The sequence below is a fragment of the Heterodontus francisci genome, chromosome 23 (genome assembly GCF_036365525.1).
Source record: "Heterodontus francisci isolate sHetFra1 chromosome 23, sHetFra1.hap1, whole genome shotgun sequence".
Classification (NCBI taxonomy): Eukaryota; Metazoa; Chordata; class Chondrichthyes; order Heterodontiformes; family Heterodontidae; genus Heterodontus; species Heterodontus francisci.
Window position 1 is genome coordinate 55,901,796 of NC_090393.1, and position 18,402 is coordinate 55,920,197.

Below are 18,402 nucleotides of genomic sequence, written 5' to 3' on the forward strand. Positions count from 1 at the left end.
TTAAGCTGCTTACGCAATTATACATTTCAATACATTACCGTACTTATTAATAAATCCTGTGCGGGATGTGCAACATCCCAATATAGATCTGTTCTGTTATCCAATGTCGCCTTGTTCAGTTTGGAAGTCTTGTGACGTGGAGGGTTGGACGTGGTCATCATTGCTCGACTGGAGCTTGGAACGTCAACCCTAATTTGCATAATTAAGCACCACGTGGTAAAACGCCCTCGTTCATCACACTGATAAGGCAAGGGGAGCCTAGTAAAGGTTAATATCTTCTGCTGCAATCTGCCGGCGTTTCTGAATCAAACTGCAATCATGATGTCCAAGTGGGTGCGTGTCATCACAACGCTGATAATTTTCGCAGTCTGTAAGTATTCAACAAACGTTTCGTTGGTTTCATTGTGAGTAACGTTTTGTTGTATTGAGATCTACGATGACGATATTGGTCATATGAAGCTCTAATATTTTTCCAACTCTGATAGGTTCAAACGCGCAGATTACATTAACTCAACCACAATCGGTAACCGTCGCGCCGCAAGGAACGATTAGAATCAGCTGCAGCGTGTCTGGTGCGAGCTTGGGAAACTCTAACATAGGATGGTACCAGCAGAAACCCGGGACTGCTCCCCGATTGCTACTCTATCATGATCGAAACGGTGATAGCAAAGACTCCGGGATTCCTGATCGATTCTCCGGAAGGAGTCAATCGTCAACCAACGCCGCATATTTGACCATCAGCGGTGTTCAACCGGAGGACGACGCCGACTATTATTGTGGTTGGTGGAGCAGCGACGTGCTTCACTTCGGTGGAGGGACCAAACTGACTGTTCTGAGTAAGTAACTTTTATTTGATTCATTCTGTACAATGGATATTATTTTTTTCTTTATGCCACACATGTAGTCAAATACATTCTCATTTGGACCATTAATGTAATAATATGAAGCAGATGAAGCAATCGATGCTGTATGTTGTAACCAACGTTTAAACAATGGTTTATTAGGGATATAGAACAATCACATTTGCAAATAGTAAAGGAAAACAGCATTAGTTTAACCCTTCGAGCAAAGATAGTGCACAATAGAATTAATTCGTGGATTGTAATTATCTTTGTTTAAAAACAAAATTGAAAGTGTCCCACTCATAGCGAATGTGCAAAAAGAGAGTCGAAGAGATAGACGAAGAGGTACAGAGAGACATAGAGAAAGAGAGAGCAATAGAGAGAGAGAGAGCGAGAGGAAGCATATCTGTGCCGCCCTTAATTCCTGGTGCATTGAGAAATTTTAATGTGATCACTGAAGCATGTTGATTTTGAATTTCCAGTGTAATAATCATCAGGAGCTTCTCTAAAATTCCAAAAGTAACACCGAGTTCAAGACAAACTTTTGATAACCCCAGCCGAAAGGTTTCCTCTGTACACTACGCGTAGCGAAATCATTTTAACTTGCGTTAACTTGACGTTGGCTGTTGTCCTTTTTATTTTACCATTTGGACTTTCGATATATAAAAGGTCACAGAGATCTTATGGCTACTATTTTATATATAATTTAAGTGCGTGTGTACAGATGTACAGGTAACAAACGATATGGGGAGGCTGGGTTTTTCGCCCTTCTAAATCGTTAAAACTATAAATTAAATGTTGGAAATAACTATTTTCTGCCTTCCGCATATTATTCGGTATCAGTGTTACAAAATGATTTTGATTTTAGCTAAAAGTTGAAGCTCTGTATGCAAATATTAGCATGATACACACAAAAGGATAACATTTTCACTTCGTTTTTTTCCCGGATTTATTGCGGTGCCGTTGGCGTCAACGCTGTAGAAACGGCGTAAAGCATACTTTACCACCTTTACATATTTTTAATGTAATAGTCTTTAAGGCAGAAACATTTTACTCCTCTCTGTGATCATCATCCCCGAGTTCTTTTGCAGCAGCATGTTAGTCAATATTTGAAGATAATGATTCTTCAGAATTAAAAAGTTGTGTGACGCGCGTACTCATCTTAATTTTCTTTGTGTGGGAACATTTCCCCTTTCTACTCTATGTAAAGACATAGGAAATCTGTTTATAAAGAAAGGATTTTCCGTGGGTGATGCTGAGAATATCGATTTTAGTTTTCATAGAGTCATGGAATGGTTGTAGCACAGAAAGAGGCCATTCAGCCCGTCGTGTCTGTGCGGCTCTCTGCAAGAGTAACTCATCTATTCCCACCCCCTCTACCCGCCTTTTCCCCTTACACCTGCAATTATTTTCTCTTCAGATAATTATCCAGTTCTCTTTTGAAGGCGTTGATTGAATCTACCTCCACCACATTCTCAGCCAGATTCCACCCACTCACTCGCCTTTGCTTCTTTCGCTAATCACCTTAAATCAGCGTCCTCTGGTTCTGAATTCTTTCACCAACTGGAACAGTTTCTTTCCACTGTGTCCAGACCCCTCATGATTTTGAACATCTCTATCAAATCTCCTCTTAATCTCTTTTCTGAGGAGAACAGCCCCAGCTTCTCCAAGCTGTCCACGTAACTGAAGTTCCCTATCCCTGAAACCATTCTCGTGAATTCTTTCTGCAACCTATCCAATGCCTTAACATCCTTCCAAAAGTGTGGTGCCCAGAACTGGACACAGTACCCCAGTTGAGGCGGAACAAGTGTTTTGTGCAGGTTTATTGTAACTTCCTTTTTTTAAAAACGCTATGCTATTTAATAGGGGAGGTGGTGGCGTAGTGGTATTGTCACTGGACTAGTAACCTAGAGACCCAGCGTATTGCTCTGGGGACATGGGTTCGAATCCCACCACAGCAGAAGGTGAAATTTGAATTCAATTAACAAATCTGGAATTAAAAATGTGAGTCTAATGACGGCCATGAAAACATTTTCAATTGTTGTAAGAACCCATCTGGTTCACTGATGTCCTTTAGGGAAGGAAATCTGCTGTCCTTACCTGGTCTGGCCTACATGTGACTCCAGACCTACAGCAATGTGGTTGACTCTTACATGCCCTCTGAAATGGTCTAGCAAGCCACTCAGTTGTATCTAATGGCTAGGACGTCAATTAAAAGGAATGAAACCAGATGGACCACCCAGCATCAACCTAGGCACCGGAAATGACAACGGCAAACCCAGCCCTGTTGACCCTACAAAGTCCTCCTTACGAACATCTGGGGGCTTGTGCCAAAGTTGGGAGAGATGTCAAGCAACTAGTCATGGAATCATACCTTACAGCCAATGTCCCAGACACTGCCATCACTATCCCCGGGTATGTCATGTCCCACCAGAAGGACAGACCCAGCAGAGGTGGTGGCACAGTAGTATACAGTCGGAAGGGAATTGCCCTGGGAATTCTCAATATCGACTCTGGACCCCATGAAGTCTCATGGCATCAGGTCAAACATGGGCAAGTAAATCTCCTGCTGATTACCACCTACCACCCTCCCTCAGCTGATGAGTCAGTACTCCTCCATGTTGAACACCACTTGGAGGAAACACTGAGGGTGGCAAGGATGCCGAATTTACTCTGGGTGGGGGACTTCAATGTCCATCACTAAGAATGGCTCGGTAGTGCCCCTACTGACCGAGCTGGCTAAATCCTAAAGGACATATCTGCTAGACTGGGTCTGCGGAGGGTGGTGAGGGAAAAACATACTTGACCTTGTCCTCCCCAATCTGCCTGTCGCAGATGCATCTGTCCATGACAGTATTGGTAGGAGTGACCATCGCACAGACCTTGTGGAGACGAAGTCCCACCTTCAGATTGAGGATACCATCCATCGTGTTGTGTGGCACTATCACAGTGCTAAATGGGATAGATTTCGAACAGATCTAACAATGCAAAACTGGGCATCCATAGGCACTGTGGGCCATCAGCAGCAGCAGAATTGTACTCAACCACAATCTATAACCTCATGGCCCGGCATATCCCCCACTCTACCATTGCCATTAAGCCAGAAGACGAACCCTGGTTCAATGAAGAGTGCAGGAGGGCATGCCAGGAGCAGCACCAGGCATACCTCAAAATGAGGTGTCAGCCTGGTGAAGCTACAACAGAGGACTACTTGCATGCCTAACTGCGTAAGCAGCATGCAATAGATAGAGCTAAGCGATCCCACAACCAACAGATCAGATCTAAGCTCTGCGGTCCTGCCACATCCAGTCATGAATGGTGGTGGACAATTAAACAACTAACAGGAGGAGGTGTCTCCACAAATATCCCCAACCTCAATGATGGGGGAGCCCAGCACATCAGTGCAAAAGATAAGGCAGAAGCATTCACAACAATCTTCAGCCAGAATTGCTGAGCTGATGATCCATCTCGGCCTCCTCCTGAAGTCCCAAGCATCACAGATGCCAGACTTCAGCCAATTCGATTCACTCTGGGTGATATCAAGAAACGACTGAAGGCACTGGATACTGCAAAGGCTATGGGCCCTGACAATATTCCAGCAATAGTACTAAAGACCTGTGCTCCAGAACTTGCTGCGCCCTTACCCAGGTTGTTCTAGTACAGCTACAACACTGGCATCTACCCAGCAATGTGGAAAATTGCCCAGGTATGTTCTGTACACAAAAAGCAGGACAAGTTGAACTCAACCAATTACTGCCCCATCAGTTTACTCTCAATCATCAGTAAAGTGATGGAAGGTGTCATCAACAGTGCCATCAAGCAGCACTTGCTTAGCAATAACCTGTTCAGTGACATTCAGTTTGGGTTCCGCCAGGGCCACTCAGCTCCTGACCTCATTACAGCCTTGGTTCAAACATGGACAAAAGAGCTGAACTCAAGAGGGGAGGTGAGAGTGACTGCCCTTGACATCAAGGCAGCATTTGACCGAGTATGGCATCAAGGAGCCCTAGAAAAACTGAAATCAATGGGAATCGGAGGAAAACTCTCTGCTGGTTGGAGTCATATCTAACGCAGAGGAAGATGGTTGTGGTTGTTGGAGATCAATCATCTGAGCTCCAGGACATCGCTGCAGGAATTCCTCAGGATAGTGTCCTAGGCCCAACCATCTTCAGCTGCTTCATCAATGACCTTCCTTCAATCATAAGGTCAGAAGTGGGGATGTTCACTGATGATTGCACAATGTTCAGCACCATTCAGGACTCCTCAGATACTGAAGCAGTCTGCGTAGAAATGCAGCAAGACCTGGGCAATATCCAGGCTTGGGCTGATAAGTGGCAAGTAACATATGCGCCATACAAGTGCCAGGCAATGATCATCTCCAACAAGAGAGAATCTAACCATCTCCCCTTGACATTCAATGTCATTACCATCACTGAATCCCCCACTATCAACATCCTCGGGGCTACCATTGACCAGAAACTGAACTGGAGTAGCCATATGAATAACGTGGCTACAAGAGCAGGTCAGAGGCTGGGAATCCTGCGGCGAGGAACCCATCTCCTGACTCCCCAAAGCTTGTCCACCATCTACAAGGCACAAGTCAGGAGTTTGATGGAATACTCTCCACTTGCCTGGATGGGTGCAGCCCCAACAACACTCAAGAAGCTCGACACCATCCAGGACAAAGCAGCCTGCTTGATTGGAACCCCATGTATAAACATTCACTTCCTCCACCACTGACGCACAGTGGCAACAGTGTGTACCATCTGCAAGTTGCACTGCAGCAATGCACCAAAGCTCCTTAGACTGCACCTTCCAAAGCTGCGACCTCTACCAACTAGAAGGACAAGGGCAGCAAATGCATGGGAACACCACCACCTGCAAGTTCCCCTTCAAGTCACACACCATCCTGACTTGGAACTATATTGCCATTCCTTCACTGTCGCTGGGTCAAAATCCTGGAACTCCCTTCCTAACAGCACTATGGGTGTACCTACTCCACACGGACTGCAGTGGTTCAAGAAGGCAGCTCACCACCACCTTCTCATGGGCAATTAGGGATGGGTAATAACTGCTGGCCTAGCCAGCGATGCCCACATCCCATGAATGAATTTCAAAAAAATTATGGAACTCAGGATCCTGTATGATTTATTAACTGCTTTTTCAACCTGCCCTGCAATCTTCAATGATTTGTACACATATACCCCCAGATCTTTCTGCTCTGGCACCCCCTTTAGAATGGTACCCTTCAATTTATATTGCCTCTCCTCCTTCTTCCTACCAATATATATCACTTCACACTTTTCTGTAATAAATCTCATTGGTCACTTTTTCACCCATTCCTCCAGCCTTGTTCTCTTGAAGTTTCTCACTATCCACCTCACAGTTCATAATACTTCCAAGCATTGTGTCATCCACAAATTTTGAAATTGTGCCCCATACACCCAAGTGTAGACCATTAATATATATTAAGAAAAACGCCTGGGGAACCCCACTATATACCATTCTGCAGTCCAAAAAACAACCATTCACAACTACTCTCTGTTCCCTGTGACTCAGCCAATTTTGTATCCATGCTGCTACTCTCCCTGTTATTCCATGGGCTTTAACTTTGCTGACAAGCCTGTTAAGTGGCATTTTAACAAATGCCTTTTGGAAGTCCAAATACATCACATCAATTGCATGAACCCTATCAACCCTTTCTTTTACCTCATCAAAAAGCTCAAGCAAGTGAGTTAAACATGATTTGCCCTTAACAAATCCATGCTGGCTTTCCTTAACTAATAACATTTGTTCAAGTGACTATGAATTTTATCCTTAATTATTGCTCCTAAAAGTTTTCCCACCACGGAGATTAAACTGGCTGGCCTGTAATTGCTGGGCTTGTCCTTAAACCCTTTTTTGAACAAGGATGTAACATTTGCAATTCTCCAGTCCTCTGGCACCATATCTGCATCTAAGAAGGACTGGAAGTTTATGGCCTGTGCCTCTGCAATTTCCACCATATGTATCCTTCGATGCAGCTCATCTGGTCCTGTTGAGTCTCCAACTTTAAGTACAGCCAGCTGATCTAATATCTGTTATCTCTCAATTTTCAGACCATCCAGTGTCTCAACTACTTCCTCTTTCACTATGACTTGGGCTGCATCTTCTTCCTTGGTAAATACAGATGCAAAGTACTCATTTAGTACTTCAACCATGCCTTCTGATCCTTTGCATAAGTCGCCGTTTAGGTCCCTAATCGGCCCCACTCTTCCCTTTACCAGCCATTAATTATTTATATGCCTGTAGAAAACTTTTAGATTCCCTTTTATGTTAGTTGCCAGTCTCTAAAACTCTTCTTCCCATATTTGTTTTTTCACTTCCCCTCTGAACCTTCTACATTCAGCCTGGCTCTCAATTGTATTATTTTGTTCAATAGAAAGACGACAAATTGACAGTAGAGCGTCCGGCAATTCGATTCAAAGAATGTGATTAAATTAATTCATCCTTACTGTAATTTAAAGAAGAAAATGAAAGAAAGATCTTGCATTTATATAGCGCCTTTCGCGGTCTCTGAGAATTGCTTCCCAACAGATTAAGCACTTTTGGAGTGTAGTCACTGTTGTAATTTGGAAATTCGGCAGCCAATTTGGGCACAACAAGGTCCTACAAACTGCAATGTGATAATGACCAGATCATCTGTTTTACTGACGTTGGTTGAGGGATAAATATTGGTTTAGACATTCTTCTTCGAAATCATGCCCTAGGATATTTTACAGTCACCTGAGACGGCTATTTCACGACACCTTAACGTCTCATCCTGACTGCATTTCGTCCATTGTGGCACTCCCTTACGTTGGTAATTGGCATTGGTAGATCAGCCTATAATTTCTGCTCAAGTCTTTGGGTGAGACTTGACTTGACTCAGAGACTTGACTCAGAGGCCGAGAATGCTGCCACTGAGCAAAGAGTTTCATTATATGTGTGAGCAATATGTATTAACCGATTGCAGTAACTTTCTTTAATAAAGACAATCCTTTTCATGACAGACCGAGAGTCCTCCAGCCCTTCGGTATCCCTTATCCCGCCGGCGTCCGATCAGATCTCTGCAGCAAAGGCGGCGACCCTGGTCTGTTTGGTGGATCATTTTTATCCTGATTCGGTGAAAGTTTCGTGGAGCGTAGACGGCAAGATCACGAAGAATGGTGTCCAGACGACTCGAGCTGTGCGGGACACCGATCAGACGTACAGTGTGAGCAGTTATCTGACCCTGACCGCCACCGAGTGGAACTCACATGAAGTGTACACCTGTGGTGTTACACATGAGTCTATCGGGTCTCAAGTCAAGCAAAGTATCAAGAGATCAGGCTGTTAGTGTATTGAAAACCTTGGCGCCTACTTTCATTCCTAGCGTTTATGGTCGAAGAAGGGGTTTAACTATTCACAATGCGTTTCTTTCTATTTGTAATCGCCTGGCCGAGAATAGTGACTCAAATCTTTTCAGGTTCTGGCAGTTACCTGAAAAACTGTAATTGTGACATAGAGACATTTGCTTAATAAATAATTATATTCATTTGTTAGCTGTGGTGTGTTTTGTAAGTGAACCGTTGGGGATAAGTGATTCAGTTTAGCACCGATAGCCATTGATAACTATAGCTTTTTAAAGGCATTGCGCTATTGAATATTTTAAATATTCAACTTGATTTGGTGTATAATCGTTATTGCATTTTAGTTAATAGCTAGCGCAAGCAGAAACCAAACATAAAATTAACGCAGCCTCACTTTTTCACACAATGGGCATTTAATGTCAACTTTTTTTTAAATAAACGGTGAGTTTGCATTTAACACTTTTGATTTAACTTTAACATGGATCAAAGCAGGACCTAGAAAATCTATATAAAACAGTAACAGAATACAATTAGAACATATGTCAATACTTATATATTCTGTGATTTAGCGTTAACAATCCGATAAATCACAATAATGAAATTCCCTACTATTGTATTTTCCCAGATTGAATTTGAACTAGTTTTGTGGTTTAATTTAATTGTGGAATTTGCCCAAAAAGCAGAAAGTTGAAATATTTCCAATGCTGTTTGAAGCCTTCAAATAAAGCAAGGAGTAACTCACATTTATAGAAGTATCAGAGGCCTGGCCGTCTTTGCATAGATTGTATTGAAATTACGGCCGTTTCTTAAATGGTAGCAACTCCAGCGTCTCACAGTATTCAACTCTCCCACTTGTAAGCCACTTGTCCCAGAAAAGAACGTGAAATTGCTCGTCTTACCTTCCTATGTTACACTGACGCCGAAACAATGCAGCTTCTCATTTATGCATTCTTAATCCTAACTGCAAAATACTGAAAGGCAGGTATAAGAATGGCGTGGAGAAAAATACTTATCGCATTTCCACTACAACACCTGAAAATCCTCCTACCCGTATTCCATGTTACCTTTCAGGTTGGCATACGATGGGACTTTCCATCCCTGTGTAGGCTTCAAGCCTTTATCGCAATAAACAGCCAGTTCTGCATTAAACATCGGGCTCGTCGCCATCAATGGTGTCTAGTCAATAGGTGCCAAATGAGAAAATCGCAGTGCCTTTCCGGCGATGTTAGGATAAGTTGCCCCGCTGTGTGCGATGCCCCATAACACTCCAAGAACTCGACGTTGCTCTAAGATGACTTCTTGTATATCCCAAAACTCACTTCGCCTCACCACTGGCAGCTGTGCGTTCAGCCCTCGGGGCTCTGTGGGCTAGAATTCCCTTCCTAAACCTTTCCACTTGCCTTTCCGTTGTTATGAGCTTCTTTCACCCAAAACCAAATTCAATCCCTATCTACTGGAAAATACTGCTGAACGCATTAAACCAACAACAGTCAACCCTCGAGTGAACGTGTGTGTGTGTATTCGCCAGCGTGTGACCACTGTATCAACAGGTCAGTCACACACAGCTTTATTTTTTTTTTGGATAACTTTGCACAGTCTTTATTCTGTAAGCTTTAATATTACAGAAGAAACAATACAGCATAAAAAAGCGTGGATTATAGGTTTGACTTATACTGTATCAGAAATAAAAGACACGAAAAACTGTATTGAGGTTAGATTAAAAATTTTATTCACGAGCTGTGTTGGAATAGATTAGCTGTAAGAAATTACTTAGGATGTAATGATCATATATATACCTTCTAATTAACGTCTTTGGATGAAATAATTTAAGATTAATTAACACTGAAGTTTCAACACCGCCAATCCTTCGATCGAAGATTACTTAAAATTAGCACGTCTTAAAGGAGGATGTTTCAAATACAATTGTGTTTTTTTTAAATATCCGAAGTGCAATAAATTTCTACCCGCTTTATGACATTAAAAAAATGAATAGGGATGAAGAAACTTTCTCAGCGGGTGAAGTCAGTTTCCGAATCAGACACTGCTGAATCTCGCGATACTTCTTTGACGCGGGTTTGCTAGAGTCCCGTGTTTAATCACAGAGGATTAAAACTCGTGTGAGTTCCACTCTGAGGCTGGCAGAGTCAGATAACTGCTCACACTGAACGAGTTGTCCGTTTCCTGCTGGATCCGACTAAAAGGCCAACCTCAGGTCACGAACAAAAACCCGAGCCGAACCCGACCCGCCTCAGTCCCTCCATTTTTTCCCGCGCCCGACCTGACTCCGACCTGAGCCCCACCCGACCACCGGAATGTTCACTTTACATTCCTACTCCCAATCTGCAGGAAGCTGCAGCATGAGCGTGATGACGTCATAAAGATGCTCACTCGCTCACTGCGCAGACTCAGAGTTTCCCTCCTTGATATCCTGGACTCCCAGCTCAGGTAGTCTTTTCAACTTTTGACACCTGCCAGCAGAGCAAAATGCTGTGCGTGTCCGACCCGGACCCGAAAGCCGGACCCACAAGAGCGACCGACCCGACCCGAACCCGACACATGTCGTTGGGTCCCGTCAGGTTCGGGTCAGGTAGCAGGCCTTTAATCTGATTGCTCTCAACACCATTCGCTCTCACGCTGCCATCTACAGTCCACTCAATCTCCACAGCTCCCGGGTTAAAACCGCTCACCAAAAACACCGCGTTCTTTTCTGTGATTTGATCAAATGAAGCTGGATGGAGGGAGACCAATGATTCCTGCGGATCTTTTTTTTAAAAAAGTTTAGTAGTGTTGGGCAGCCGCTTTGGTTGAAGCACAGGTTTTTTTCATAACGTTAGCATTCGTATTGCATCAATCCACTGTACATGATGAATGGATTACTTTGCTCCATACATATTTCAAAATATCAGTATCTTGCTTTGGGCACCTTGTTATTTGCCAGTTCTAGTTCTCTGGTTTCTTCAAAGACACTGCGATATGTCTTGACTTTGTGCCATCATGTAAGCAGATGTCGGTGAATCGACCGCCCATTTTACAGCTCTCACGGCTTTTATTTCCATTGACCTCAATTTAAATAAAAATCGGAAGAGATCTAAAACAGGCTACCCACTCACTACGACCTGTTTTACACTATTGCATAAAGTCAGATTTACCTCCACTGAACCGACTTAAACTTAATTGTGATGCGTTCACATGTTTCAGTTTTTAAGCCATCCCGAACAGAGACCAACATATATTTAATTAATTGAATACATATTAGGACAGCGTTTGTGGCCGTAGTGTGCCGTGTGATACAGATAAAACATCTTGGGAGCTTTAAAATCTAGCCGCGTTATTCCCTGGCAAGAAAACTCTTGGCGCCAACAGTAAACTTACAGTGTAAGTTCATTTTAAACATATTTCAAATGTTTCTCTTATTTGCTTTCTTGAATTACTTGTCTGTGTATTGAAACAGCAAATAGTTCAGATCAGGTTTTTGCAGAATCTTGTACTTGCAACATTCGTCCACATGACGCGTCATTGTTTGGTGCAAATAAATCCAGTCTTCTGATGTAATATTTTAAGCAAAATTAAAATATTTTAGTAACTTTTGGTGCTGAACTCATATAAAGCATATGTTTCAGTTTTATTTACAGGATTTATTTGACGCAACATTTAGCTTCTTTAAGTTGAAACCTGTCAATGTTTCCTTACAATAATCCGTGATTCATTTCACAATTTATTTCTGTATCGGATATCAACATTGCATACACTCAGACTGTGAGCGCACATTTCGCACACAGTAATCTATAAGCATAGCAATTTAAAAAATTGTAAAGAAATTTAAAAATCACATCAAGCAGACGGCAATCAGGAATTGAGATGAAAGCTAAGACTACTGAGATATATTAAAGTTCACCAAGTAGTATGAAAGAAATGATGGGAGAAATCTGCACGCAGATATATGAAACTGTAAAACTCACAGAATCATAATCATGGATAAATTCAATTAGAATAAGTCAGCGCTTTAATGTTCGCACGGCACCCTCCTTTGTTCACTGCCCAGGCTTGGTTTAAAACGGCATTCACATTAAATTTTGTCTCTGAGACATTAATATAGATGATTGCACCATTCGTGACTCCTCAGATACTGATGCAGCCCGTGTCTAGATGCAGCAAGACCTGGACAACACCTGGCTTCGACTGATAAGTGGAAAGTAACATTTGCGTCATACAAGTGACAAGTGACCATCTTCAACAAGAGAGAATCTAACCGTCTCCCCCGATGTTCAATGGCATTGCTATCACTGAATACCCCACTACCAACATCCTGGGGGTAACCATTGATCAGAAACTGAACTGAACCAACCACATAAATGCTGTGGCTACAAGAGCAGGTCAGAGGCTAGAAAATCTGCAGCGAGTAACTCACCTCCTGATTTCCAACCCCCCCCCCCCCCCGCCCCACCCCCTCCACACAATGCCTGTCCACCATCTACAAGTCGCGAGTGTGATGGAATACTTTCCACTTGCCTGGATGGGTGCAGCTCCAACAACACTCAAGAAGCTCGATACCATCCAGAACAAAGCAGCCTGCTTGATTGTTACCCCATCCACCACCTTCAACATTCACTCCCTTCACTACTAACCCACAGTGGCAGCAGTGTGTACCATCTAAAAGATGCACTGCAGCAACTGATCAAGGCTCCTTTGGCAGCAACTTCCAAACCCACGATCTCTACCACCTCAAAGGACAAGGGCAGCAGATGAATGGGAACACCACCAAGTTCCCCTCCAAGCCACACGCCATCCTGACATGGAACTGTATCGCTATTCCTTCTCTGTCGCTGGGTCAAGATCCTGGAACTCTGTTCCTCACAGCATTTTGGGGGTACCCACACCAGATGGACTACAGCTTTTCAAGAAGGCAGCTCACCACCACCTTCTCAAGGGCAATTAGGGATGGGTAACAAATGCTGGCCTAGTGAGTGACGCCCACATCTCATGAAAGAATTAAAAAATCTAATTTAAATAGGGTTAAAGGGTGAGGATAACTGGACGAGGACACAAATAGTTCGCCATTTTATAGTCATATATTTTGTCTCCGTTTCGATTTCATCTTTCGATTATATTCTCTGCACTGGCTGAGGAGCTGGCAGATGCAAAATTGAGATGCTCAGCTTGTTGAACGAAAATATTTGAAGAAATTGCGATTTCCTTTGATTGACCTCCAGCAAAATCAACAAGCGCTCCTTCAGTAATTTTGCTGAGTTGTTCAGGTTTCTTCATATTGTGGTTATTTCATCCTGGCACGATTTAGGAATGTTTTTGTGGCATTGATAACATCCAGAGAAAATAACGAAAGGTGATAACTAAAGCAGAACAGCGCTACTTCTGCAACAAATACATCCAAGATTGTAGGAAAGGGCCAACCGCACTCCAAAACTTTGTACCTATTACAAGCATTGCCGTTACTTTTCAAGGGTTAAAGGTGCAGTGGTAATCATCCACCTGAAAAGACTGAGAGGTTCACATCATTGCAGACTAGCTTTAACCTGCTGGAGTCTTGAAATCGCTGCTCAAGCATGCACTTTGCAGCCTGGAAGAAGGGTAACCGAGGGGTGATCCGACAGGATGATGCAAGATTGCAAAGGTATGGAAAAAGCAAATTCTGAAAACTACTTTAAACAAAATAAGGAGTGTTGGAATTGATAGCTCTGTGTGTGTGTGTGTGTGTGTGTGTGTGTGTGTGCAGATATGATATTTTGTTATAAGATTTTTGCTTGATACAACTTGTATGCAGAATGCATGACCAAGGTGCACTGAAGAATGAGTTTCAGACATGCTAGGTAATGTGAAAAACACCATTACATGGAATCGTTAATGTGGCTCAGGAGACTGAAAACATATTCTGTATCACCAATTATTTTAACCTTTTAATTAAGGCACTGACACCTGCTCCATAGAGAAGCCGCTTTTATACATGCTAAAGGTTTTGTTTAACTCTGTTTACTCTTTATGGTAACTCAGTGGTAAATACCATCTGAGGCTGTAAACTTCTCTAACAATTGGTTCGATTGACATTACTTGACACAATAGGTTACTGTTGGAGATGCTTGCAACCTAGGCAGTAGTACTTAGTATCTTAGATTGATCAAATTCTACTGCATCTGGAGACTGAGGGGTGACATATCCGTTGACATCCTTATTTCTTCTTCTAGTCTGTCCCTGGTCTCCTCTTCACTTTAAAATGGCTGCTGTTAAACCATTCTCATGGCAAAAAGAAAGCTCCTGGTTCTTTTCCCTCTCTCTCATTGCCATGGTTCAAACAAGCTGAAGTATTTGATGTTTACATAGAAGGCATAGCTAGACAGCTGTCTAGCTGTCATTAATCACTCCTCATAACTCTGGGAAAGTACATCGTCTCAGTTAGCCGTTGAAATAGTTTTCAAACTTTATGAAGCTTCTTGCACCGTCAACTTTAACAGTTCTATCTTCTATTGAAGCAAACTCTTTTCCTCCCGCAAGTGAAAAATTAATATTGAAAAGTCCAAAATTCTAGTACAAATTAGTGAAACTATGCGAATAATATTAAACACACTGATACCCATCAGGTGGATTGACAGTCAGGCATAGAGATAAATTCAATATTGAATTCTAAAATTTAGGGTTGCGTTTCCTTGAATTAACACCAAAATTGGTATAATTGAGGGCTAGGGAGAAATAATACTTACTGAGAGTTATCCATCAGATGGAAATGATAAATGGAGTGCTGGATGATTGTTCAAGTTAAGGGAGCAACTTCTTGATAATATCATAGTATTTGAGGGAATCTTAGTTTTCATTGTAGCTTTCTGTATAATGTATTATGGTATTTTTGATTGCCACATGATGTGTAATATTAATCAAATGAAGCTTCGACTGGAAGAGCAAATGGCTCGCGATAAATATGTGATGTTAACAAGATGAGGTCTTGAACTTACCAAAACGCCGTAATATCCCACTGAAAGCATTGTGGGGGCTGTTAGAGAGTAAGATTGAAAAAACGTACGGAAACCATTTATGGCGAAAGGATCACGTTAGGTTCCATTTGAAGTTTTATAGTTAAATCGGAAGAAGCTATGTACTGCAGAGCTCGTTAACAGTCTGCGGCTTTACGTTACTTGAAGAATTTCCCAATAATTCAAGTAAACACATCCCAGCAAACTGAGGCTTTAAAGACAGTTGTGAGATTTATTCTTTGTCTCTGATCCTACGATCTACAACAGAGATGAACAGTACTTCACAAGAAGATTTGGAACATATGCAACAACTAATGCAGACATTGAAAAGAGAACATCTAAACTGCTGAATGATCGGAAGTTGTTTGTAATGTGGGACAGCATTCTTAGATGGGAATCATGTCTATGCTCTCTCTTAGTATGCAGCATATTGCGATTGAAATACTTTTTACTCTTATTTATCGAACTTAATTTAAATGCCACGGTGACGAATTTCTTATAACAACAATGCCTTTGATCGTCCGGTGTATTTTATTTTTATTTTGAGATACAGCACTGAAACAGTACCTTCGGCCCACCGAGTCTGTGCATACCAACAACCACCCATTTATACTAATCCGACATTAACCCCATATCCCCTACCACATCCCCACCATTCTCCTACCTACACTAGGGGCAATTTACAACGGCCAATTCACCGATCAACCTGCAAGTCTTTGGCTGTGGGAGCACCCGGTGGAAACTCATGCGGTTACAGGGAGCACCCAGAACTGAACCCAGGTCGCTGAAGTTGTGAAGCTGCGGTGCTAACCACTAGCGCCACTGTGCGGTGGTGCACATAATACGGGTTCCTGGGTTTGATCACATTTTCAGTGAGTTTTCCATATCTTATTAACGACCGGGAACTGAAGAACCTTTCATTTTCTGTTATAGACTATATTAAAGCCCATGGATTGAGAACTGTCAGGTCCTTGCTCACTCTGCAACTATGATATGAATAAACGAATACACTTGAAAACTTAGAGTAGCAGAATGAATACTTGGCAAAGGAGCATAACAGGTAAGAGTACGAACATTTCATGTGAAACTAATACTATTTAAACAAAATTACAGATAGATGAAGTTTGGATCCGTAGCCTTCCGAGGAATGCATCCATTGTATCGAAACACTACTGGAGCAGATAAATAAGGGAACTTGGCTGTAATCACTATCATATAGGATCTTGTAATTGATTCAAGTCGCCTTGAGAAGGACTGTCTGTAGCAAAGGACACTGACTTATTTTGCTGACAAAGAGATAAACAAGGTGGAAGAAAGACAGCTGTCTGCTGGACCATGAGAACTGGAAGGAAAACGTTAAATTATTTTGCCCAGTTGCAGAAAAAGAGAAAGGCATCCAGTAATGTTCAGTAATCCACATGTAGTGCTTTAAAATATTCAAAATAGAATTAACCCATTCTATCTCCCGAACGAAGTATTTGATCACTCTTGTTTTGAATTGGAATTCTCGCATAAGTTTGCATGGCATGTTTATCGGGAAGACTATTGTAAATTGTCAATAAACTTATTTTGGATTTTTTATATCACTGCAGAGTCTGGCTCGGTTGCTTCTTACCTTTAGAGCAGAGAAAATCTTTCAGCGTGGGAGTGGAATCTTAAATAGGCCAACCAAGTTTCCTTCGGAAAAGACATTAGTGAACCATTTAGGTTTTTACCAGAGGTCGAGAAGGACACCTTTACTGATTTCTGTTTTAGATTTTTATTACTGAATTGAAAGTCTCAAACTGCCATAATCGGATGTAAACTCACATTCCCTGACAAAGTGGCTCCTGACAACTGGAGGAGCTGAGGTAGAGCAGAGGGGAGGAAGCAGCGAGGCCGCGAGCGAGTGGCGCACAGGTGGGGGTTGGGGCGGGCGGTGGGGGGTTCGTGGTAAAGCAGGGAGCGTGGCCGAGGGGAGAGAAGTGGCGAAGCGTGGAGCGAGCAGACGGGCACGGGAGGCAGCGGCGAAGAGAAGCAATGGCAGGAGGGAGCGGGGTACTGTTGGGGGTGGGATGGAGGTAGCGATCGCAGCCGCTGTGGCCATTTGGATTTCTTTGTTTTCGTTCTTGTGATAAATTGAGCAGCGTCATCTTTACTACTGGCAGCTTTCCTCTTCATTATCAGCCATATGGCCAATTTTTGTATTATCTGCAAACTTAATTACCATACCCCTTACATTCAAATCATTGATTATCTACCATGAGGCTACATTTGCGCATGTCCTAGTGGTTGCGTTGTCAGCAAACGCAGCCGACGATGTCGGCGCTGGGCTGCGTTGGCAGGAGTCACTTCGATTTAAAACAGTTTCAATAGGGGTTGGCGCCGAATCCCTTAAACACTCATTTTAGTTTTGGTTACAGGTTTTTACATCTTTACAGAATTTTTTCTTACATTAAGTTGAAATTTGTCTGTGTTTTCTTGCAATGGCCTCGTGATACTTTCCACAATTTAAAAACTATAGGATATCCGCATTCCATACACGAGTATGTGCACTCTTTGTTATCTCACATCGTAGCCCATAAGCATCACGATTAAAAATAAAAATGCAGGGAAGTTTCAAAATCCACATGAAAAAGACCATGGAGTAAAATTGCAACCATTTCTGGATTTTACCGATGGCAGCCGATATGGAAGGCGGATTTCACATATCAGTTCAGCGTGGAGCAATTAAAGTATTTCCGAGACCAATTAACTGGAATTTGACGGGGCATTCTGGACTTTACTAACAGCGCATGGGAACCAGGGGCCTTCAGAGCCTCGCCTGATTAAAGGAGGCAGCAAGCAAGTGGGAACTCAATGCTGGCTCTCACAGCCATCCATTGAGAGAGCCAGCATGCCATGCCAAGGAGGGTGGTGCATGGAGGACTGGCGGAAAGGTGGCAGCACTACAGAGACGTTCTGCCAGGGTGTCATTTGGGTAGTGGCATAGGCTGGAAACAAATAAATGAGGGAAAGGGGGAGGGGCCTTCTGGATAGAAGGCTTTGCACAAGGAGAGAGACAACCTGCCATGGGCCTCATCCATCCAGGCTTTGGGACCCCGTTCAGGAGAAGGGCAGCTTAGAAGGACGGAGGTCCAGGCGCCAGCAGAGGCACAACAGCAATCACAGGACCAACAAGAGGGCCAGCCTTGGGGTAAGCACGCCGGACTGCTGCACGCAGAAGAAGCTATC

The 18,402-nt window shown here is 42.8% G+C and overlaps 1 protein-coding gene across 1 annotated transcript; it reads left to right on the forward strand.

Annotated features, from left to right (window-relative positions):
• The first annotated feature begins 262 nt into the window (after window positions 1–262).
• LOC137383017 (immunoglobulin lambda-1 light chain-like) lies at window positions 263–8,404 on the forward strand. Its single transcript, XM_068055606.1, has 3 exons — window positions 263–370; window positions 486–836; window positions 7,874–8,404. Exons 1-3 carry the CDS (start codon window positions 319–321, stop codon window positions 8,197–8,199), a joined length of 729 nt encoding a protein of 242 aa, XP_067911707.1. The 5' UTR covers window positions 263–318; the 3' UTR covers window positions 8,200–8,404.
• The last annotated feature ends 9,998 nt before the right edge of the window (window positions 8,405–18,402 follow it).